General features: G+C 34.4%; 1 protein-coding gene across 1 annotated transcript; it reads left to right on the top strand.

Annotated features, from left to right (window-relative positions):
* Positions 1-652: 652 nt before the first annotated feature.
* On the top strand, positions 653-25740 carry CPA3 (carboxypeptidase A3). The gene is given in 12 exon segments (XM_036219669.1): positions 653-702; positions 2279-2374; positions 2469-2544; positions 5230-5354; positions 13546-13663; positions 13761-13862; positions 14877-14978; positions 16293-16403; positions 17331-17421; positions 18432-18631; positions 20332-20416; positions 25552-25740. Coding segments are annotated over 12 exon segments (1344 nt in total). The 3' UTR covers position 25740.
* Positions 25741-26054: the final 314 nt, after the last annotated feature.

Here is a 26054-nt window from a genome sequence, read left to right on the forward strand (position 1 = left end):
CCAACAACTATTTATCCTACTCCATACATATTCCAAGACCTTTTATAAATCTTGATGCAGTAATATAAGGTTGTACTGAATTATGCTTGCTAAGAAATCATACCTGTTCTGAGAAAAAACTCCAGTATATTCTTGAAATCTATCTATCGTACAGTTCTTCAGGGCCTAAATAGATTGAGGAAGAGTGAGAGGTCTTTAAAGTATCATATATTTATGTTCTATTCCAGAAGTAGGGAACTGGCAATATGCAACAGATATTAAGAAGTCAAATATTTATTTATCATCGGAGTATTATCCTGAGAGATACCGGGATCTTTCATTTACTCGGATCCCAAAATAAAATAGAAGTGTCCTTGCTACTTGACCTAAAAAAAAGAAAGACATAGAAGCCTTCTCTACACAGTTTTAAAACTAGTCACACTGAAAAAGGCTTTGAAAAACTATATCGGAATGTTAGAATTAAGGCTGATTTCTATTTTCTCCTCCCAAATTTTCTGTTTTACTAAATTATTTTCAATGAGCATTTTACTTTTAGAATCAGAAAATAAAACTCCAAAAAGCAAAGCTACTGCATAAAAAAAAATTTTTTTTGAAGTAGTCTGTGAATGCAGAGATATTTCACCCCTAAATGCCACAACCACCACTTTACCACATGATATATGCTGATATTTATCAGTTCTGCAGTCTGACGGCTGGTCAACTGTAAGTCTGTTTAGGGAACCTGATGGTTTTATCAACTATCTAGAAGATACGGGTATGCCTTTTTATTACCTATCATCCACCAAGTCCCTTATATATGCTATTTCATGTAGCACTCACAGCCACTCTTTAAAGTCACATTTGTGTCCCCATTTTACAGATGAGCAAACCAAGGCCCAGAATGACTAGGCAGACTGCTCAAGGTGAAATTCAGTGTTTGAGAACTGCTCTGAGGCTACATCCAAGTCCAAAGTCAAGGTCTTTCTTTTTCTGTGTACCTCTGCCAAACATGCCCTAAGAAGCAATGGAACAAGAATTTGCTTTGGAAGTTTCTAGTGCTGATAAGTTTGTTCAATGTCAAAAATGTGAAGCCATTTATAAAACCCTCCTCTTCCTTACATGCAGACTGGGCAAAGAAACCTTGGGGGCATTTTGAAAAAGTCATATTATTTCGCACACCTATCAGATGGAAATTAATAAAGCTATTGTTGCTACTTATAATTTATAATCTCTCCAAAAATATCATTTTGATAATAAAAATATGCATCCATGACTCAGAAGTTTCATATGTGACTACCTATACATTTGTCAATGTAAAGAGGTAGTTTTTAAAAGGAAATTCTAATAAGTTATATGATTAGATAAATTCACTCACTCTGTTAGATTACTTATGATTCTGGGTAAAGTTGTTACCTTCTCTCAAATAATCCATAACAAACTGAGTTGTGTTCAAGACTACAGACACCCCCCCCCACACACACACACACATGAGACTGTTTTAAATGGCCTATAAATGACTTTTATTAATTCAGCTTTCAAAGAGCATTTATTGGGCATCCAGACCCTGAAGAAAACAGTGTTATCTTGCCCTATATGAGTTCTCGAGCTGCTTTAGGAATCGGGGCTACCTCTGAGGACGGAGGGAGAAGAGAAAAGGAGTAGGAACATGGGTACTTTAGTTTTTTCTGTAATGTTTACTTTTTTACAAAGTGAGGTAAAGAACAAATATGGCAAATGTATAACCACCATAAAATTCAGATGATGCACACATCGATTTTTTCCAGGTTATTTATCATATTTTTATATATTCAAAATATTTTATAATTTACATGATTTTAATTTAGCAATTTTCAATGTAGCTTCAAAAACATATTTTATGTTGTTAAGGAGCACCCACCAATGTTCTATGGCCAGATACCCAAATTCATCTCAGGTTGCAAATTTAAACTGATTCCCTCCATCATTCAATTTAAGTATATGGTAGAGTAGTATTTTGGAACCAGGAGCTGGGTTCAAATCCCAGCTCTGTGGACATACTAGCTCTGCTAACTTAGGCAAGTTATTTGCTAAAAAAGAAATGTGCCTCCCATGCCATCTGTAAAATGGGTATTCCCTTTTGTAAAAGGTATACAATTAGCGTGGCATTCAGTGTTAGTGTTGCCACTCCAACTACCTCTTACTCTCCAACTAGGAAACATGGGCTGGGGTGAGGATGGGGGCGGGGTACATTTCATTCAACAGAACCCTAAGAGGAAATCAGCTGCTATTTGAGATAAAAGCTGAGGCATAAAACTGGCAGAGGGTCTGGGGGAAGGCAAAGACGAACCACGCGGTGCATCCTGCCTGTGAGTTTGATTGCTACCACCCTTGCGATTGCTCCTGTTCGCTTTGACAGGTAACTCTTACTACCCTGTGTTCCAGTCTCTGTGTGCGAAGATTAAAGAATGCTTCTTTACAGCTCACATATTTCATCCTTTGCTTTCTTAAAGGGAGAAGGTGCTTCGCGTGAAGCCCCAGGATGAAAAACAAGCAAACGTCATAAAGGACTTGGCCAAAACCAATAAGGTAAATCATTTTTATCTTTTCTTTCTGTTCTCCAAAAGCTATTTCATTTTTATTTTATGTTTAATGCCCAAAGACACAGGTAAGAGGAAGTGGCAGGAGCCACTTGGATAATGGAGTCAATTACCAATACTTCCTTGTTTTTTTTTTTTTGTTTTTCCCCAGATTACCTCTTCGCTTCCACTTTCCCTCCCAAAAGCTTTGCAAACAAGAACTTTTTCTAGCTGAAACTGTGAAATAAGGAGATGTCCCTGACCGCTTCATGGGGGGCCTCTTTTCCCTCCCTGCTAGTATTTTGCCTCATTTTGCTCACTCCCACCCTCATCTTCACCAGCAGCATAATTTCTGTTAATATTATTAACTGATGACATTAAGGACCTGCCTGATAATATCAAGCTGTGACCCTTTCCAAGAACAAGGAACTCTCATTTAAAGTTAGATCGATCTTTTAAAATCTAACAGGTTAACGTAATCATTTTATCATTTATTCAGTTGCTCCCATGCAAAGGCGCACCGTGCCAACCACCTTACACACATCATTTCAAATTCTCCAACAGATTTTCAATGTTAGTGTCATAATTTAACATGCTTAAAGCAGAATAATTGAAGTTCAAAGACAATAAATCAAATGATCAAGATTACACATCAGATTTAACCCCAAGACCAAATCTGGGATTTATTCTAGCCACACACACCCTTATCTCCACGTCATATCAATCAAAAGTTGCACCTACTCTAATTCCCAAATGTTTTTCAAATCCATATTTTTTTCTCCATTCCCCTGCCACTGTCAAGTTCATGTTGGCTCTCTACCTGTTACTGGAACAATTTTAATAGCCAGCCCCTCCTCTAGTATTCAGGGTTCTAGTCCTCTCTCCCACAAAGCCAGTCCACAGGGCAACTGGATTGCTGTCTCTAAAACTTGTTGATTACATTCCTCCCTTAAAATTTTTTTCATGGGATGTAGCCAAGTGTGGAAAGAGTATGGTCTTCAGAGGTTCCAATCGCAGCTCTGTAGCCTTAGGCACGTTACTTAACTTCTCTGGGTCTCAATTTCATTCTCCACCAAATGGGATAATAATCATATTTACTTGCTATGGTTGTTATAAAGACTAAGTGAGCTGATATTTAGGGAGTGCTCAGAAGTGGGCCTGGCTATAATAAGCACTGGAGAAGCATTTTCTATTGGTATTAGTATAGCATTCGAAGTCCTTCATGATCTGCCAGACTGCTAGCCTCTGCAGCCTCCTCCTCCCCCACCCTCTTTCTTACCCTTCAAACCCCATGAGCACCAAGACTCACTTTGGCCCTACACACCCTTTCTCAGGAGGAATGTGTTTTCTTCCTTATTTGGCTAACTCTCATTCTTCAAGACCCTGCTCAGACCATGTCTCCTACTGAAGTCTTCTCTGCCCGTCACCTCTCATGACCCAGTCTGGATTGCTTTTTGTGCTCCTGGAGTACATTATGCTTCTCCCCGGCACTGGAAATGCATACTTGGCTGTCTTTCACACTAGGCTTCTTGTTTCTCATAAATCCTTCATTAGCCTCTATAATGGTAGCATCCAGCTCTGTGCCTGCTGTTTAATAATTGTTCATGAAAGTTCACTGAGTCCTAAACTCTTGCTCCACATTACTCTGTTAGAACAGAGAAACTGCTATTATGATTAGATGGCCCTGCCTAACTCACCTTTAAATCACACTCCATCTCTGATATGTCCAATTCAGCTGTAGCTTTTTGATCAAAATAAACCAATAAACATTAGTTAGTTCATAGCTGTCTCATGATGATTGGCCTAGAGGTAGAGTGGGATTCAACTTCGAAACAGCCAGGTAGACTTAGACAAGCCCACAAGCTTGGTGTGATGAGTGGAAATTCAGAATTTCCTTCACATTTCCCAGGTTGGAGAATTGTATTTCACTGGGTTTCATAATTGAGTGCAGTTTCGAAGAACAAGAATTGCAATTTTCTCAAAGTTATCTTAACCTAAATGCTATCCTTCTGGGCCCATTTACCAAATTTCTGAAATTCTCAGCCAGAGGAAGAGAAAAAGAAGGGAATCAGCAGTTATTAAATGTCTGCATATCCCAGACCTCATAGCTATTTCACAATCTTCACAACACTCCCAATGGAGCCCTGTTAGCCTCATTTTTTAAAGGAGCAAACTGAAACTCAAAGAATTTTAGGAACTTTCCCAAGGACGTTGCTATAAAAATGAGAGGGCTGAAAATTATGCCTTTTGTTGGACACGAACCTTCCAGGAATTCCAGCGTTTACAGGGACATTTGGTTTTGAAGGCTGGATTGGGAAGCGGGGTAAGGAGCCATATATTTAATCTGTAATTCCGATTAGAGACAGATGCTGTGGTTAAATCAATTATGAAACAACCTCAATCAATCCCAAGACCATTGAAGCTAACAGATTAATCAAAAGTTCATCACATTTTTTGTATTTACAGATACTATGATCCTGTAAAAGTGATCAATACAAATGATTTCTTTCCCACTCATTAATATTCAACAGTTCTTAAACATATTTGCAAAAATCTCATAATGTTATTAAGAGAAGGGTCCATACCTTAATCATATTGAATCCAAATTCCTTACATGGTGTATGACACATAGTCATTTCTTAGTAAATGTTGAGTGAATAAACAGCTGTGACTAACATTGACCTCGTCTCCACAGCTTGACTTCTGGTATCCAGATGCCACGCACCATGTGGCTGCTAACATGACAGTGGATTTCCAAGTTAGTGAAAAGAAATTCCAGTTCATCCAGTCTGCCTTGGATCAAAATAAAATACACTATGAGTAAGTCCTATTATTCAGTCTTAAAATGTGTTGGATACTCAAAGTTTGGGGAGTCTTAAAATTAAAAGGGAAGTACTATTTTTTAACTGGGAAAAAAAATGATTTCCAAACAGATTACTGAGGCCTGCTTATAGAGGTGTTGAAATCACACTTGGCTACTCAGACTCCATCTTATGTTTGCTCTGATATGCAAGAATGACAATTATCTACATCTGCCATCTCCAAAACCAGCCCCTAGTGAGGCCAGGGTGCACATGAGCAGGCAAGGATGGTTTAGCCACGTTCATCACGACCCTGGCTACCAGCATAACATTTTTGTATTTGAATTCTCCTGATACATAAAAAGAGACCCAAATAACAGTTCTCATCTTTAAGTCAGAGATGAGGGAATGTAAAATATATAGTAAATAAATCAATCTTTATGAAAGAAATTCTTCCTTAGAGAAAGCAAAAGCAATGCAATAGAGTAAGACTTAAATCCATGAGGAGAGAATTTTTTAATGGCCAAAGATGCCAAAATAAGTCACCGTGGTGCCACAGAGAAATAAGGAGAAATTAGAAACTAGCCATGGGTCATGCATAGTCTGGGCCCTGGAGCAGTGAACAAGAAGGGAGCCCAACGATGACTATTACAAATCAACACAATATAGAAAATCAAATGTGTTTTTATACTGTCAAACATTCAGCGATTTTATGTACTAAGGGGTGCTATTTTAACTCCCCCAATCCTCGTCATCCCAGGACTCCTTTTCATTGAGATCCTCACCACTCAAAACACTGCCAAGCACTAGTTCTTTCTTTTTGACTTGCTGTTTCATGCCCCTGCTCCCTAACTTAGTGCTGTAGCTCAAGAGGCCTTCTTCTTCCCGCTGAAACAAAGATTCTATATTACATTGCAGAGCAGGATTTACTACTACTCATCATGAGTTGGTTATATTTATAATATTGCTACAATACCCTTAATAAATATAAACCCTATTGAAATTAAGGAAAAACATACATAAAACAAGTAAACAAACAAACAAGAAAACTCATTCATGGCTTAATGGCTTAAAAAGTAGCAGGCCATTGTTGATTTGTCTTTGTTTTTGCTGTTGTTTGAAAAAGGATATGAAACAAATGTAGAAGTTAATAAATGGGGAAAATGTATTCAAAATTAACTTACATCGGCATTTAACTATTTCAAAGCAATAAACCTTCGAGACTGCAGAAACTAGTAGTACATTACAGACTCTCTGCTTATACTAAGGTTCAGATGACATCTTGATTCTTCCATCTAAAAGACATTGCCCCGCCACCCTATGGACCCCCTGGTGACTGTGTCTCTCGATTCGCTTCACAGCCAAGTTTCTCAAATGCGTGCCTTGATTTTTACACTTTTCATTCTACTTCATAAATATAGACCTGATCTGGATTGTTGTGATCAACTAATTCTTACAAAGTATTCAGTCCAAGCTAAAATAAATTCTAGCTAGCCAATTTTGTATAGTTTGGTTTGGACAGCAGGGTAAAAATGAAGTATTACACTTTCCTTAATATCCTGGTTATGTAAACAAAAAGCTAGTTGCTTGACATGAGTATGGATAGTGGAACAAATCGCTGTGACAGAAGACACCTAGGCAAGTGGCTGACACCCTCCCATTTTATCAAATAGTTTACATCAGTCTTCTCCTCCTAGTCCTCTATAGGCCTCTCCTCGCCTGAAACAATTCTGACTCAAACAGAAGTCTAAATTCGGACTTTCAGAAATAGTGTGTTTTTCACTTTGCCTTATGCCAAGAGAGGTCCTTGCTATCTACATCAAAAATCAAAGTGTTAAACTAACTATAAAAATTAGTTTGATCTAATTAGGACATGATTTTTAGAAATTGGTCTAAATTAGCCACAGTTGTGGGAAAGCCACATAATTAGATAGGTACCTTCCTCAGAAATATAAATATGTAAAATGATCTGTACAGACAAGAACTATTTAAAATCTTGTCTCTAAGTACTAATTATATAGATAATTTTATTTGCATATTAATTATATGTGTTACTTGGTGTCAGTCAGTAACAGAAGAGGGTTCGAAGAACAGAAACATCTGGTTGGACCCAGGCACCAGTCTGAATAAAACCACATTAAGAGGCTGGTTTGACACAATGATTTACTTAGACACCCTTCATTAGACAGTGCATATAAACCACTATTTAGTTTAAAGCATCTGTGTGTGATGTTTTTTTAATTTTCAAAAATTAAATTACTAAGATAGATTTGATTTTAAAGTAGCATGTTTGCTCCCTTTTTATTTGCACTTTTACAAAATCATAAAAGCCACTCCAAAAAACAAATAATATGTATATACTAACCAACCTGAACAGTCTGGTGAATAAATGTCTAAAAGAAAGCACATCCATTGAACTGAGCCTAAAAGGGCAGACATCATATTTAGATTGAGCAGTTAAAAACCCTGGTGTTTTTACTAATTTTTTATATTTTAGATATTTGTATTTTAGATACATTTTAGAATATCTTTTCTTTGGTCAAAATTTAAAATTAGAAAGCAAAGAGTTGTTAATGAAAGGTAATTCAGAATACCACTATTAACATAAAACTCAAATGATAATTAATTAACTAGAATCTTACTAAGATCCACATAAGATTATGTGGTAAATGCAAAAAAGAGCTATACCAAACTGGTACAGCAATCATCAATACTTCATATTAATGCCTAATTACCTAATAATGTTCAGTTAGACACAAATTCATATTCCAAATAAATATATTCCTATAAAATAAGTATTTCAATCAAATAAATCATTCTGTCTCATTCCACTCATTTTATTTCTGCTCTACACTTTTATATATTTCTTGCCCAAGAGTAAAACAGGTATGTTGATACCTGCTACAAATGTTGAAGAGATGTCGGTCTTGGTGGAGAGTAGAGGGTGTGGTAGGTAAGAATGTGGATTCTGGTGTGAGGCTGTCTGGGTCCAGGGCCACTTAAATCATGCATTAGGTATTTAACATTGGCGATTTATTTAACTTCTCTCCATCTCATTTTCTTCATCTTTAAAAGATGTTTCATAGGGGTTTCATGAAGATTTACTGGGACCATAAAATCACTCTTTGCCTGGTTCCCTTACTTCTATTAAATCTAGGGAAGAAAACCACTTACACGTGTTTACACAATTGCATACGCATGTGCACACACAGACACACACACACACACACACACACACACACACACACACACACACACTGTGCAACAGGAGATAATTAGAGGCTATCACCAAATGCCCCCTTTCCCTCCTAGTGACTAAATTAGAGCCTGAAAGTTTATTATCCAACACTGAGGTATGGCTCAAATGTTGAGAAAGCCATGTCAGTAAGTGCTGGGTTTGATACATAGTAACCCAATTAGGGAGCTATGGGAGACAAATAGGATCTTGGGGAACCTGAAAGCATGCTTTTTGAGTAGTCTCTATCCTGCCGGAATGTGGGCATGGGTGAAGAAAGCAGTACAGACCAGTTTATAAGGCACCATAACAATGATTCTGCCTCCCTGAAACATCCTTCCCTGCTGCCCTTACACACACACACACACACACACACACACAGTGTTTTTTCACATAATATATACCTATGATAAAGTTTAGTTTATAAATTAAGCACCATAAGAGATTAACAACTATAATAAAATTGAACAATTATAACAATATACTATAATAAAAGTTATGGGAATGTGGCCTCTCTCAAAATATCTTATTATTTTGTACTCGCCTTTCTTCCTGTGATAATGTGAAATGATGAAGTGAGGTACTCAGACCAGCATGAAATTTGAAACTTACAAATTGTTTATTTCTGGAATTTTCTGTTTAATATTTTTGAACCGTGGTTGACTGCAAGTAACTGAATCATGGAGAGCAAAACTTTGGATAAAGAAGGACTACTCTACACTAGCTCACAGTTCTCCATTTCTTCTTTGTTCTTCTCTAAAAGCAGCAGCAGGAGGTCACCCTGAAATTGTCAAAATGGAATTCATCTTACCTCTCTTCTGAATTTCTCATCTGCTCCTTGACATTGAGACACAGGTTTCTAGAAGAGCTGGTGGTCATCTGGGCAAATTGAGCTGAGTCTCATCAGAAAACTACAAGTCTTATGGCAATACCCAGGGATTTCACTCCTTGCGATGGGGGCATTGTTGTGTAATGGTTCACAACTCAAGGTCAGACACTTCTAGGTTCCAATCCCAACTTCTGTATTTTATCAATTGTGAGAACTTTGGAAAGCAACCTAACCTCTGTACAAATGGGAGTGTAACAGTACCCAAATAATAGTGCTGAAGCGAAGAGTAAAAGATAAAATGTAAATACCATGCTGAGCAGAGTGCTTGATACATAAGAAAGACTGGATAAGCATTATCATTTATATTATTAAATCCTCAGCAATAATTATTTATCCTTTCACCTACATTTAGAAATATTTTTAATAAATTAAGCAAATCTTAGAGTGCTAAAGTTATATTTGAGAGAAAGTAATTTGGTTTATCTTCCTAAACCTGCCTGCTGGTTAGTGAAAGGGCTCATGAAATTAACATCTGGCTCTAGTACTTAATTTTCAGCCTTAGGCCTAATTTCTTGTCCCTATCAGCAACAATCTGGCACCATTCTGATGTCCTCATGCAGCTGCATTTGTGAAAATGTTGTATTTCAGCTCACATGATTTTCTTTTGCTGCTGTTATCGCAAGAGCTAAATTAATACATTTAAGTCTAAAAATATTCTATGATACAAGCTTCCTGTGATTAATACTTTCTTGTGTTGGAAATCAACCTTTGGGACCATAAAATTTCTTTTTTTCCTGGTTCCTCTATTTCTATTAATGCTCTCCTTAGAGCTTAAAACAGTTAATTATGTCTATAGTGACCACCCAAAATATAATTCCCAACCTTCTCAGGCTTTATGTGAGTTTTAGCGCAACATGTCCCACTCAATTCCAAAATTGTTGTCATAATTTCTTTTCCTCAGAAATCCCAGATTCATCATAAGTCAAAAACCAAGCAAACAGTGAGTTGCATATAATGTACATAATAATGTGCTTGTCAGTGCTGTTAATGGGAATCAATATTCATGAGCAGTATTTGGTCTCATGTGCTAAATAAACTCTAATTAGGAATATACTTCATTTATGCTCTTCCTCCAAACTCAGATCAGCAAGAAGAAACCAACAAGTGGAGTGGGTGCTGCAGTGTCGCAGTTCATTATCACAAGAAATTGAAGAAATTCAAATCAAAAAAGTACATACCAAGAAAGTGTTGTTTAAAGGCATGTTAAAACTGTGTCAGTTTGGGGATGCATCTTCATTATTATACTGAAATTAACTGAGTGCCCATGGCATGCCAAGTACATCTCATATCTCACTTAATTTCATCTCCAGCACAATGCTGGCTGGCATGTTCGGTACAGTTGTGAAAGTGAGTAAACTGAGAATCAAAGAGATAATTAACCTGCTCAAGATCACCATAAGTGTTAAGTAGCTGAGCTAGGGTTGAACCCCAAGAATGTCTGACCACAGAGCCTCTTCCCACTAGATTCCTGATTTCTAATTTGACAGGATTTATTGAAGTGAAAGAGTGCATGATACTGTCTGCAATGATTAGAATGAATATTTAAAAATAGATAGCATTTCCCTACATAGGACTCACTGCTAATAGAAGAACGTTCATATGTGTTTCATCAACATGAGTAGGGTACTGCCTTTTTGTATATGATGTTAATGGAAAGTAAGATAATTTAAATAAATTGTTCAGATAAATACAACTTTTAAAAGAGTACACTGAATATAGTTTACTTTTGTTGAGTGATTATCATTATCAACACAAATTTTCATACTATAAAAGAATGATATCCTCAAGGATTATTTTAGTTCCTAAAATATGTTGGGTCATTTGGACTTATAGCTGACCCCTGTGTTTCCTAAGTCCTCTATCTAGGTAGTTTTACTTTGTTTTTTTTTTGTTTGTTTCTGTTTTTGTTTTTTGCTGTTAGCTATTACCTACAGATAGTGTGCTTGCTTCCTTTTTAAGTCATTTTCCTTTTGTCCAATGCATTTCTCCAAGGTTAAACAAACTTTTTATAACTGTATCTAAAATGAAATAAAAAGGCTTTTGTGAGAGTGTATGTGAATCTCCTTTGGTTGCAACATAATATTTAACGTATTGAGGAATCTAATAATAAATTTTAATACAACTATACATCAATGGACAATAATAATAATAATTTGATCTTATAAACACTGCTGTTAATCTCAAAATGAGAATCAACATTATACTTCATAGTGAAAGATTTCTTGTTAAAACCAGAAAAAAATGGAATACCCTCTTTCACCTCTTTTATTTCCATTGTTCAGAGAAGTTAGCCAATGCAATAAAGAAAGAAAAAATATTAGAAAAAAGTAGAAAGTATAATTTTTGAAGAATAACTACATAGAAAACACTAGAGACATAACTAAAAAAATCTTAGAAGTAAAAGGATAATTTTTATACTAATACAGTGCCTAATAAATAAGTATAACCAAGTCAATAATTTTTTAAATATATAAATAATAATCAGTTATATTGTTTAGTGGGAAAAAAGCCATTCACAAGACCAATAAAAAGTACATGAATAAAAATATACAAAATTTTACTGAAGAATCAAAAAGACTATATTGTTTTATTATTAATAATAAGATTCTTCTCAAACTTATTCATAACAATATAATTCTAATTAAAAGCCCATTTTTTCTAATAATTTATAAAATGATTCTGACAAAAAATTTATTAAAAACAGATGAAATTACTCAAAAACTTTGGGAACAAGAATAGGGAGACACTTTAAAAATGTTAAAATTTAATATTTAAATTATAATTAAATATGGTTTGGTGCTTACACAAGAGTAAGAAAACAATCAATAGAGCACAACAGAAAATCCTTAAATAGACAAAATAGTAAAAAAGAAAAATTTGTGAATATGATGACAATAGTATTTTTGAAGCATAAATCTCGAAGACAAGGGAACTAGTATTCAAATTTCCAACTCCACCACACACAAATTGTAGTTAAGCTTTCTGAGCAACAATGTCCCCATCCATAAAATGGCAAGAATACTAACAAGACCAAATAAAATGATGTGTATAAAGCAGTATCTGCACCATATTAAGTAAATGGATGTCCAAATGAAAATGTGAGGCAGACAGTTGGAAATGAAACCCAAAAGGAGAGGGGAAGAGATTAGGGAGAGGAGGCTCAGGGCAGAGGCTGTAACTGGAGATACAAATATGGGTGACTCTTAGGTTACCACTATAGCCATGGATTCAACGAGGTGATGAGATGAAAATAGATGAGAGGGTATAGACATGAGCCTTCTGGTCTCTGACACTAACCTCCCAGTGATTCTTGCTGCATCTTTTTTCACCCTCTTCAAACCAGCCTGGCCATTTTCTAGGTCTGTAACCATCGGCAAGTTATTTTAACACTTTATACCTCGGTTTCTCATCTGCAAAATGAGGATGATAATCTCATGTGAAGATTGAGTTAATATACATGAGTTGGTTAGAACAAAGATTGGTACATGGTAAGTGCCAAGTAAGTGCTTACTGTTATTGTAATTACTCAAGTTTTCCCAGCTCTCAAAATGTGAAATGATAGGAATGGTAAGTAAATGTACACATAAGAATATCCACTGTTGCCTGTGTTGTGTGTTTGTGAATGTGTGTGTGCTTTGAAGAAAGATTGGGAGTGACAGTGCTGACCAATAGCAGTATAATTTGAGCCACATGTGTAATTTTAAATATTCTAGAAGCCACATTAAAAAATAAAAACAGGCTAAATTAATTTTAGCAAAATATATCCAAAATAGTATCATTTCAACATGTATATAACTTATTAGCAAGATATTTTACACATATAGCAATCTCTATTTTTTAACAAGTCCTATTTTAAGTGGCCTATAGCCATGTGTGGCTATAGGTGATTATATTAAATAGCATAGCTCTAGATAAATGGGAAGATATGAAGCCAGATGTATGACATATCTAAAGGAAATGGTTAGAAAATAATCAAGAAACAGAAAACCTGATCTAAGATAAAGAAAGAAATTTTTTGCAACTGAAAGATAACTGTGTTTTTCTTTCCGTAGTAAACGTGGATTTTATTATTTCCCTGTTAAACAGAATCTTGATTCATACTCTACAAGAAGAGATAGAGAAACAGTTTGATGTCAAAGATATCTCATGCAGGCACAGCTATGCAAAATACAACAACTGGGACAAGATACAGTATATAATGCCTGTGCTTCCAAAAAAAAAAAAAATTGTCCTCAACATAAAAACATGTTGTCATTTAGTTTTCTTTTATTCTAATTCCTAACATTGGTTTTGCTCTTAAGATTGTTGCTTGGACTGAAAAAATGGTGCATAAGCATCCTGAATTGGTCTCTCATATTAAAATTGGAACCACTTTTGAAGACAATCCACTATATGTTCTCAAGGTAAAAATAATTCAGGAACTAGCAATTTTTATTATTGTTGGAAAACATGAATTTAAAACTTGTGATTTTTTTTGTCACATTCAGTAAATTTTGATACAATAAAAAGTCACTATTTTTTTTTTTTTTGAAGAACATTTAAGCTCTAGACAGCCATTCAAGAATAAAAGTGACAGGTGGTTTTAGATGGAACCAAGAAACTCTCTGATTAAACCATTTGTCAGACACAGTGGACAAATCCAGACAAATATTTTATCCTATATCTAGACTGTAAGAGTTTATAATTCCCTGATGTATAAAACAGTTTTCCATCCATTAAAATTCAGTGAAACTGATGACTAAAACGTCATGAAGAAGAGAGAAATAATCACAGAATCATAACCATTTCCACCTATGTTGATTGGGATTCCCTTCTATAATCGAAGCAACAATGGTCATTCAACTTCTGCTGGATTTTTGTGCATCCGAAGACACACTCCCTGAAGCATTCTCTTAAAAACTGAGAATCCCTTTCTTACCCTGACCTCCCATCCATTCATTCTCTCCAACCACTCAAAACAACCTAACTTATCTTCAAAGCAATATCCAGCCACTAGTCCTCCTCCCCACTGTGAACACAACTACAAAATCTTTCCACTGCAAGTAAAACATCCTAGTTTATGAAGACAGTAAAACAAAAGAACTTTATAATTTATTTCTCAGACCAAAGAACATTAGCAGTAAAAGTAAAAAACAAAAACAATAGGTTGTGATTTAAAAAAAAAAAAAAACCCTAAAAGCAACTCTGACAGTAGGATAAATTTTTGAAAAATATACTATGTACTAGACTATGAACTATGTATAGATGTTTAAGGATATATGCCATGGTTTTCCCAGAGAATAATATATGCTAACAGAGTTACTCATTCAACAGGAGACAGGAGAAATTTTCTTTGAGAATATGAATGAGTTATTGGACAACAAGTGATCAATGTGTAAATTTGTGCAAAATGATATCTAAGCTGTATTTTTAAATAGATTGGGAAAAATAATGAAAGAAAAAAGGCTATTTTTATGGACTGTGACATTCATGCACGAGAATGGATCTCCCCAGCTTTCTGCCAATGGTTTGTCTATCAGGTAAGTTAACTGGAAGGCACATATGATTCTCCCGTGACTATCAGGTCTCCAGCACTTCACTGAGAAGCAGCACCCCTTTCCAAACAAGAGCAGCTCCACTTACCTAGAAGAGCTCATATTTGGTGCTGTCAGGAAATAAATGCTCTGGACTTTACTCAGCATTCAGTTTTTATAAAATTGACACCTTCCTTCAAATTTCTTGAACTACAGCTAAAAGTTCACAAAACTAAAAGAATTTTTTTGGTTGCAATATGAGTTTTTCTTGGAGTTAAGTATGGAAAATATGAAATTATCTTAATATTATTACCCACAGATGTGGTCTTTCTTCTAAGTAAACTCAAAGCATAGGCCTTTAGTTCCTGTCTAGGCATTTCATTGTCCACACATGCAGTTGGAATTTTTATATGTAATTTTCCTTTCCAAAAGAAAAATAACTCACTTTTTTTTAAGTTTATAAGTTTGTAATTCCTCTCACTCTGTTTCTATTGTATTCTGACTCCTACTATTTTTTAACTTTCTCTTCCTCAGCTTTTGTATACAACACACCAATAGAATATGCATGATAATGACTTGCATGGATAGTTTCACTAGGAAGGAATCTGTCAGTAGAACTGATTTATCCCTTAGGTTGTTTTAGCTTTTCCAGATGATGGTCCAGAGTGCCCCTTACTCAACCTATAAAGGAACACACATCATAGGACTACAAGACATCTCTTAACTTCGGTACAGATGTTCCTGGAAGAGATTTTCCAAGAATGATGAATGAGATTTTAGGTAGCCATAAAAAGTCTAGATAATTGGAGAAATTTCAGCCAGATATGAGAAAAAGCTGATTGATCAACTTGAGTTTTTTTAATTAATAGGTCATTTTTATTTGATCTTATTTATAATTAATTTATGAATCCTCTCTAATATTTATATATTCTTATGCCAGCAGACTCCATGTTTACCTAAAAGATGTGAGGGAAATAATCCATTTAAAACGAGTTGTACAGCTAAATTTTCACTTGTCCGCTATTCTTCCTATGAAATATATCTTGGAATGCTACATTTAGAATGCCACAAGTCTCAATAATTACATGATTCTTTAAAGAAAGTTTGGTTCAATTAATTTTGCTAGTCTGAATAAATGTCATTTTTCCTCATTATCTATATAGGTCATTTACTTTTGTACAGTTTAGGGGAAATATGTTTAAAATCATGTGACCTTAGGCAAACGATTTAAGGAGTAGTAGCTATTGTCATTATAACCACAACTTTCCACATGGTTGCTAAATTTTATAGCAATCGCTTATTTTTTCCCTAAACCTACAGGCAAGCAAAACTTATGGAAAAAACAAAATCATGACCAAACACCTAGACCAAATGAATTTTTATGTTCTTCCTGTGTTCAACATTGATGGATATATTTGGTCATGGACACAGGTACTGTTCTGTAAATTCTCATTTGCATTTAGATAGTATGTTATTTACTGATTTTAATGCACACTGATTATCATGCATTAAGTTTAAGATTTGAGTAACCAGTTAATTCAAGTTCAGAAAAGTATATTTTTTTAAATATCAATTTTAGACTAAGGCGAGCACAATTTCCCAGTTGCATAAGTGTCCTTGAAATAATATGAAATATTTTCTGGTGATGGTAATGTGAATGAATTAAATAAAGCAGTAATTATAAAGGAAATATATGTTATATGCTGTATGATGTATATTATATGACATGGCAAAAGCATATTCTAGCTATGAATACAAGTCATGTAAAGATATTAGGAACACATTGACTTCAAAGCAACGAACACTCTATTCCATCAACTTGGGACAGAATTTGAGGAGGAATAATTGTATCAAAAATAAAAAAGTGACTCATATTTGTTTCTCTTTTAACAGGATACTTTGTTGCCCTACTATTGCTAAATAAGATTAATAATAAACTTTCAGCCAGATACTATCACATCAAGTTTTTTACTAAAAATTATGCTACAATGGTCACAATTTGACCTGTCTTATATCTGAATATATATATACAGTGAAAGATGTAATGAAGTTATAATTTAAACTATAGGTAGTTTCAGAACATCGTTGATCATTTTCTAATACTGAAAACTAATCAACAGTTTTTAAAACTAACTGAATTATTTTATCAATGCCTCAGAATACTAATATAAAAAGCTATGTTTCTAAAAATATTACAAGTTATAAGAAAACAATATATTTTTCTTTATAATAAAGAGCCTCAGGTTAACTAGATAGATTTCAAATAAAGCTATAGACACTTACAGAGAGAATCTAAAATGACAAATCGAAAAATGCAAACCTATCTGCTCTAAACATTTCCATCTTTGAATCCTACAGAACTGCATGTGGAGAAAAAATCGTTCCAAGAACCAAAACTCCAAATGCATCGGCACTGACCTCAACAGGAACTTTAATGCCTCATAGAACTGTGAGTTGACTTTATCTCAAGGAGGGTAGCTACATAGAGTGTTTAGATCCCAAATTTAGTTAAACCACCTACTTATTTCAGTAAATATATGTGTTTGATGGGTGAGTGTTAATTTTCTAATCTAAAAAAGAAAGAAAGAAAGAAAGATAATCATCACTACCAAAGAAGTATTATGAATGTTTCGTTGTGTGGGAGGTAGTGGAGGGTGGGGTTGTTTATCAAACTATCTCTTAGTTAATATATCTAGCTTGCTAAAAATCAAGCATAATCCAAATGTACAAAATTTCAGATAATCTGATGAGAAGTCTCAGGTCCCTCCTCCTGGTCTGAAAAAAGTTGAGAAACACCAGTGGTTAAAACCAACATAAGGTAGCTCTTCAGATGTTTAGTGAAAATAAACACCTGAGGCAAAGAAAAAGGTTTAATGGAAATGCAATAATAAGCAAAGGCCTGCTACATCAGATGACACTGTAGCTGCTTCACAAGTATTACTTATCATCACATATATTCAAGAAAAAATCACCACTACCCCAATTCATAAATTTTTCCCTAACTTTGTTAAAAATACTACTTTAGCTTTTAATACAATTCTACTCTAACGAAGATGATAAGAGCAACTATCTCAGTTGAGAACTGCCTGCTGAAACAGGTTGAGACTTGGGCTCAAAGAAGGTAATTTATACCAGTTCCTAAAGAGTTAGAGCTGGGGCTGAATGGAACTGGGACTTATTGGCTGCAGGTACTAGGCTGCTTCTGATGTATTAGTCCTGCAATCCTGGGAAAAGGCAGGAAAATAAACAAAGCTAAGAATACTCCAGTGGGCTGTCTGTTACCTACTGAATTGTGTGTACAGTTAGTCTGCAGTAACTGTGATGCCGGAGACATTAAAGCAGCCCTGTAAACTCAGGAGACTAAAATGTTTAAAAGATTTTGTGACTCTACATCAGAAGAAGTGGGGCCTGTATTGATGGAGAGCAGATGGTGATTTCATCCATCCATGCCCTCTGCAGCTTTTCCTAACACTAAGAACCCATGCAAGGAGAACTATCGGGGCCCCGCTCCAGAATCTGAGGAGACCAAAGCCGTCAATGACTTCATTCGAAGCCATCTGAAATCAATCAAGGCCTACATCACCATCCATTCCTACTCCCAGATGCTGTTGTTTCCCTACGAATATACATCAGAACTGCCACCTAACCATGAGGACTTGGTATGTAAACAAAAGCCTGTGGTTTATGCATTGACACCATTATTGACTTTCAATTTGTTCTTCATTAGTAATTTGGGTTATGTTTTAAAAAATTCCATATTTTAATACCAAAGAAAAGAACCAATAAAGTTGACCTTGGAGTTAAAATCATAATCCTTAGATTCACTTTTCAGGTGATAAAAGTATAGAGATAATAAGATCTTTCAACGTGATTCTAAGAAAAGGCCAGTAGGAAGAAATATCTAGGCCATCCAGAGTAGAATTCCATTGCCACAAAGACTGTTGTGTATTTAAACATGTGCAGTGTGTCACACTATAAAACCACACACAGCAAAAGCATAATAGAATAGCAAACACATTTACTATTCCTGTTCCAAAGACACCAGATTTTAAAAGATCCGTTGTATTTTTATCTTCCTGATCAACTTGGAAATAATATTAATTCTTTTACTATCCAAAGAATGTTTTTGAACCTTTGTCTCATTAACAACACAGTCTTCCCAGAACTATGATCCACTAAGCAGCCCTTCCTTTCTAGGAAAACGATTTTATGTTAGCTTTGAAAAAAAAAAATTCTACATTTGGGTTTCAAGGAATCACAAGAATTGACAGTATAAATAAATGAATATCCATAAAAATGGATAAATATTTTTAACTGCTTAGATCCAGTAAAAGCTGTGCTTCAAATACTGCTTCACACATTTAAAAAAAAAAATTAAGAGGTCACAATTGTCATTCTGACTTCAGTCGATTGTTTCAGCACATTTAATTTTGAATCGAAGCAGAGATTTAGACCAATCATTAAAACCATCTGTGTATATACAACAAAGGAAATACATAAGCAATATGTAGCCCATAGAGTCATTTATTCAACCAATCTGAACCCATGAGTTTGAATAACTCATGCAAAGATGCAGCAATGCAATCTCAATCTTCCCTTAAAAAAATGGTATTGTGGCTAAAAAAAAAAATACAAATATACACAACAAACCACTTTGAGTAAGGTAAGAGTTCTTACACGGCAACTGAATTGATTAAGAAAAAAATATTTCTTGGTTATATATGTTATACATGTAGACTAAAAAATATTTTCATTTAAAGTACAAACATGTTACTATGTTCTACTAAGGTTCATTCCGATAATCGTTCTCATAGCACGAAACATTAATGTATCTTAAAGGTCATGAAATACCACTCTGGAAGAAAAACTCTAATTTAACATAACTATTTTAAAGCAGAGTCAACCACCTTTCTTGCCCTGGCATGCTAAAATTGAATGCAAAGGAAGTCCTATGGTGATGTGGAACCTATAAAGGCAAAGGAGGAACAAAGGAGAAACTGACTTGGAAGAGACAAAAATCTGAAGCCAGAAACAAATCTGAGAGGAAGAAGTTATGTTTTTTAAAAGGAAGGATAAAAGGGAGGAAGAGAGAAAAAGACAGTGGGAGGTAGGAAAGAAGGAGAGAGAAAAAAAGAAAGTGTAGAATCAAAATGAGATAAACCATCACTGTAGATAACTGATTTCACATTTAGAAGTCTTCATAATGACAATATCTTACTGAAAATAAATTTCTCATTTAACTATTTATTTTATTTAGATCAAATGACATATAACTAGTAAAATTAATTTTTCTCAATCCCCAGTGAATTAATGTCATTTACATAGTATCCTATTATTCCTAACTTCCCTTTCTCTTCAGGCCAAAGTTGCAAAAATCAGCACCGATGTTTTATCAACTCGTTATGAAACCCTCTACATCTATGGTCCAATAGCATTAACAATTTGTAAGTTTTTCTTAATTCTTTTTTTAAAATATTAAAGAAAATTACAGAATTTGTAAATTAAAGTTAGAACTTCTGGAATTGCTAATTTAAGCTTCAGTTTTAACAGGTATTTTGAATTATATGTGAATCTAGGAGATTCCACCCTTTGGAATTCTGCAAATGGCAACTAGACAATCAAAGAATTGTTACTCTCAACTTTCCACATTTACATATGCAATGTATATTTGCATATATATGCAAATTATGAGCATACTAGAGCTATGCATGGCATTGCATTACAATCATTCAATGAGCAATACATTTTTGGAGCATTGATGTAATATCCCAGCACTTTAGAGCTTTGAGAGATAAGTGAGATTTAGGACACAATAACTGCTCTCAAGGAGTCATATTGTAACTGGGAGAAGGAGATAGACAAATATACCATAGGTCCATGCCATCGTGTGTCACTTTCAAAATGAGAGAATAAGGTGAAGAGGAATTACTATTGTGCACAACTGTGCAGCAGTATTTTAAACTTTCTATCAAAATGATTTTTTAATGAATTCAGATATAGAAAGAATTGCCTCTTCCATACAGGGCTGTAGCAGCTTGATAGATGGTTCAAAATTTTTAGGAGTGACTGCTTTAATAAAGTATCTGATTCAATGTTAAGCATTCATAAGTAAGGGGTAGTAAAGTTGTTGACTTGATAAAAATGGAAAATAAGGGCATCCCACGATTAAAATTTAGTCATTCCAATATCCTGATCATTACTTAACAAGTTCCAGAATTTGGGGAAAGCATCCAGTACTTGCCGGTGTTTTTCTCTCTTTGATTTGATAAAGACAGAAGAAAAAGTCTGAGGGAACATTTTTAAAACCCAAGCTCTGGAGAGATTTCTGATCTCCAGGAAAAAAAAAATAGACTGTAAAATTAAGATATAGAAAGATTTTTATCACTTTAAGGCAGAATAGGAACAAAAATCTCATTCCAGATCACAGTCAAATGGTATATCAAGCACTTTGTCACAAAGCAGAAGTATTTAGATAGTACAAAAATTGATGTGTTAAAGATTGTGAAATGTTAACATTTACACATTGACAGCGTATCCAATCTTTTACCATCTTAGAAATAACTAAACATAGCACCTGGTTAGCAAGAATAGTTCATTAAATTAATAGGAACCAGGTCTCTTGTATCATTACTATCATCCATCTGTGAGTTGCATCATGAATCAAAAAGTTAAGTTCAAAGCGCCTTTCTTATTGCCTTCCCCACACATTGAAATTGTTAGATCTGCTCTTATTTCTCAACCTGTACTGTGTTTTATTCTGTTTTGAAAAAGAGAAAATCAAGACCTTGAATTTGTAGCTTACAACACCCAATATCTATATACTATGAGATATTGAAGTGAGATTATATTAAGGAACAATAGAAGTGCAGAAAAAATGTTTCGATTTATCATCATGTATTTCCAGCTTTAGCTCTTGCTTCAAATAAAATTTTCACTTGGTATTAATATAAAAGTGCAGGTTATTATGTTTAATGTATATCAATAATACTTTTTTTAAAAAACATGTATTAATTCACCAGCATCACTTTATGTGAATTCCTTTGGGCTGAAACCAGATTCCTAGTTCAGTTCAGTTTTATTTTGACTTGCTTTGATTGTATTTCAATAAGGTTCTCACATCTAATGTACCTTGAAAGGAGTAAAAAAAATTTTAACATTGATACATTAAGAAAATATTGTCCACAAAAACAAATTGTCTTAAGGAAGACTCTGTATCTGGAGAATTATAAATTAGCACAGAGTAGGTAGGACAGTACTATGGTTAATAGCACAAACTCTGAAGACAGGCAGCCTGGGTTTGATTCCCAACTCAACCACTTACTAGCTATATGTCGTTGAGCAAATTACTTAATCTCTCTATAGCTAGGTTTCCTCTTCTGTAAAACAGCAATTAGTACTTAAATCATAAGGTTGTGATAGGAATTGATAAAATGAGTTAACACTCATAAAACACTTATAAGGGTATCTGGTATTTAACAAGTGATTGTTATTATATTTTATAAATATACACATATTTTGTGGGTACAGATGGAAATAATAAAAGGCTAAGTAGCATGTTCAACAAATTAAGTTCTATAATAATGTATTCTCACAAGTAAAAGCTTTCACTGTTGCATTTATTTTATGCCTTAATATAGTTTTGGTTTGTAAATGTAAGGTTTTGAAGATATAAAATGTGGTATCATAAAAGAAAATGTGTTACACACAATTATGAAAAATCACAAGTTATATATATTTTCAATCACCGCTATTAATCTTAATGAGAAGTTTTACATGAAGTGGATTTGTCAAAACGAAATAGCCATACTCTTTAACTCTTTGAAATCACAAGTTTATTGAACTGCGATTGAAGAGGTGGTACTGCTAGAAACTAGCCAAGTTTATTAAAATGTCTAACACACTTTAAATTACCATGCAAGACAATTTCTATTTACCCTACTCCCATTGCTACTGAACTCTTACCCTTATGTGCTTTTTTCCTAATGAACTTAAACCCAACTCTAGCTAAAAATGGCAGTCTTCTTGATCACTAAATCCGGTACAATTATCTCAGCTTACAAGCTCCACAAACTCCCTGCAACATTAGACATTGTTGATATCTTTTCTTCTTGCCATTCCTTTGGCTTCCCTGACACTGAACTCTCCTGGTCTGCCTCCTCTTTCTTTTCCACTCTGTCTCTGCTGACAGCTTCTAAAAGTAGATATTTTCTAAAAAATAGATGTGATATACAGATACTTCACAAGGTTCTCTGTTCAGGCCCTTCCTCTTCTTCTTCTTAACTCATCAGGAAGTACTCTCTAACTTCCCTGGCTTAAGCCTGCTTTTGCCACCTAGAAGTACTAGGTAGCCCAGCTAGGAAACCACCTTTATCCATGCAGCAGTTACCTAAAGGAATCAGTGAGACCCCCACTGCACTAGGTGAACCAATCAAATCAAAACATCAATGCAAAGGCTCTGAAACTATATTGTCATTGGAACTATAAGTCACAATAGAAGACCAGGGCCTGCATGCTAAACTTAAAACAGGATGACTGCTGCTAAAAAAGATTTCAGTTAAGATTTAAGATTTAACAGAATAGCTAAAATATCCAGGATACAATCAAAAATCACTTGTTATAGCAAATGTGAGAAAAGTCACAGCTCGAATAAAGACGAGCATGCCAGCACCGACATGATGATTTAGATGTTGGAATTATTTAACAAAGATGTCAAAGTCATCATTGTAAAAATGCTTTAATAAGCAATTACAGATAGCCTTGAAACAAATGAAAACAGAAAATTTCACCAAGGAAATGTAAGATATGAAAAGGAAACAAGTAGAATTAGAGAACTAAAACAAACAAAAACAAAAAACAAAAACAAAAAAAACCCAAAAAACAATAACTTAAACATTTTTTAAAAACTCACTAGAGTGGCTCAATAGTAGACTGAATATAAAGGAGAGAAGAATCAGTGAATTCAAAGATTAAACAATAGAATTCACCTAATATGAAGAGGAAAAGAAAAACTGAAAAAAGATAAGCAGAGTTTCAGTTTCTGCTAATAACGTAGATATTTTTAAGCCACCTAAATTGAAATCTCAATTATTTTTATCATATTTTATGACTTTCATTCCAATATTTCTTACATAAAGCTCTCAGTTCTACTCCCAGCACAGTGAGTCTACACTAGTTCAGGCTTTTATTTCATAATACCTCCTAACTGGTCTCTAACCTTCCCAATCCAGATAAACTATCCTAAATACAGCACTGAAATGACTTTTATTACCTCCTGAACAAAACACTTTGTGTTGATATACCAGGTTTTCTGAGTTTTGCCTACAAACTGTCACTGTTCTGTTTGTTCCAGTCTATCTGGATCTCACAGGTCCCTGAAAATGCCTCTATGATATCCCATTCTTGTAGTTCACTGTCAAGATGGCCTTTTTTCCATCTCCATCTGGAAAAAAGTACTAGCCTTTCTTCAAGGTTCTCCGCAAATACCACCTCCATCATGAAGGTGGTATTTGAGCAGGCACTGAGCACAAAATGTTATCCTCCTCACCAGGCATAATCTCTTTTTTCTTTAAAATCTTTTAAGGTATCGTACCTCACCTCCAGTACTTCCATTTCTGCCCTGTCTCTATTGACTTCTCTCCTTTAATTTGTAAGTTACCAAATACACCAATAGCATCTTTTTCACATTTGCACCCTAAACCACCCAAGTAAAGTGCATTGTACATATTAAAGATTTAATAACTATTTGTTGGTTAACTTAAGAGCCAACTTTATCTCTTTCTACCAAAATAATTCCTTCTCTCTTTCTTCATCACAGCTTTGAATTCTTATCTTTCAAACCTAAAATATTAATATCAATTAAACTCAATACTTGTCCTGGAACATAAATAATTTTAGGTATACAAAAAAAAGTTTTTCTATTATGTGAAGCAAAATATACATAAATTTATATTTATGTATTTATATGCATTCATGTAAATCATATATGTAAACTCTTTATGTGTTTATAATTTCAATCTTTTATCAAATAAAGACATTGTTCATAAAATTCCATGAAAATTGACATGGAGAAGTTGAATTAGGGGATTAAATACCTCCTTGATATGTCTGATTTATGCTTTCTTGGTCTTTTAACTATAAGAGTTTATCCAAGCAATATGAATAGAAATAGAACTGAACTAGAAAGAACATAACTTTGCATAGTTTGTCCACATAGCTTTTCTTGGTGGATTTTCAATGACCAGTGACCCCTCTTCATTTGATTTTCTCAGCTGCTTGCACTTGCTCAGATCACCTCCATCTGTGACAGTCTGTTCCCAGGAAACAAACTCAATTTCAAGTACTGACCTAAGGAAAATGTAATTATGAAAATGCAGCATATATTTAAAATGTGTAGAGTGTTCCAACGCCATGATTATATTTTACTCTACCCTCTATACTATGCAGACCACTCCCCCATTCATTACTGCAATTAAGTTTACATATAATTATTTTTATAGCTAATTGAACTCCAGTGAATTTCCATTTCAAGGAAAACATTAGCATTGTTTCTAATTAAATATTTATTGCTTATATTTTACAGACCCAACATCAGGTTCTTCTTTAGACTGGGCTTACAACCTAGGCATCAAACATACATTCGCCTTTGAGCTCCGAGATAAAGGCAAATTTGGCTTTCTTTTTCCAGAATCACAGATAAAGCCAACCTGTAAAGAGACCATGCTAGCTGTCAAATTTATTGCCAAGTATATCCTCAAGCATACTTCCTAAAGAATTGTCCTCTGTTTGGAAAAAGCCAATTATTCCTTCTTTGTGCCTTTGCCAGAAAGTCCACCTTCAATTATCCCTAGATAAAGCTTCTACTTCACCTGACTCTTGTTCATTTAAGTCCTTTTATTTCTTTTGGTTTTTATTTACTCTCAGTGGCACCTTAACAAATAGCTTTAAATGAAAGCTTTTAACTACCTTTCTTTGCTCCAAATAAAGTTCAACCCGGCACAAAGTATTATTTGGGATATTTTGCAAGGTGATATTCAGTGGGTCACAGGAAAGATATGAGAATTTTCATTTTCTCCAGAACCAGAT

The sequence above is a fragment of the Rousettus aegyptiacus genome, unplaced genomic scaffold (assembly GCF_014176215.1).
Source record: "Rousettus aegyptiacus isolate mRouAeg1 unplaced genomic scaffold, mRouAeg1.p scaffold_m13_p_4, whole genome shotgun sequence".
Classification (NCBI taxonomy): Eukaryota; Metazoa; Chordata; class Mammalia; order Chiroptera; family Pteropodidae; genus Rousettus; species Rousettus aegyptiacus.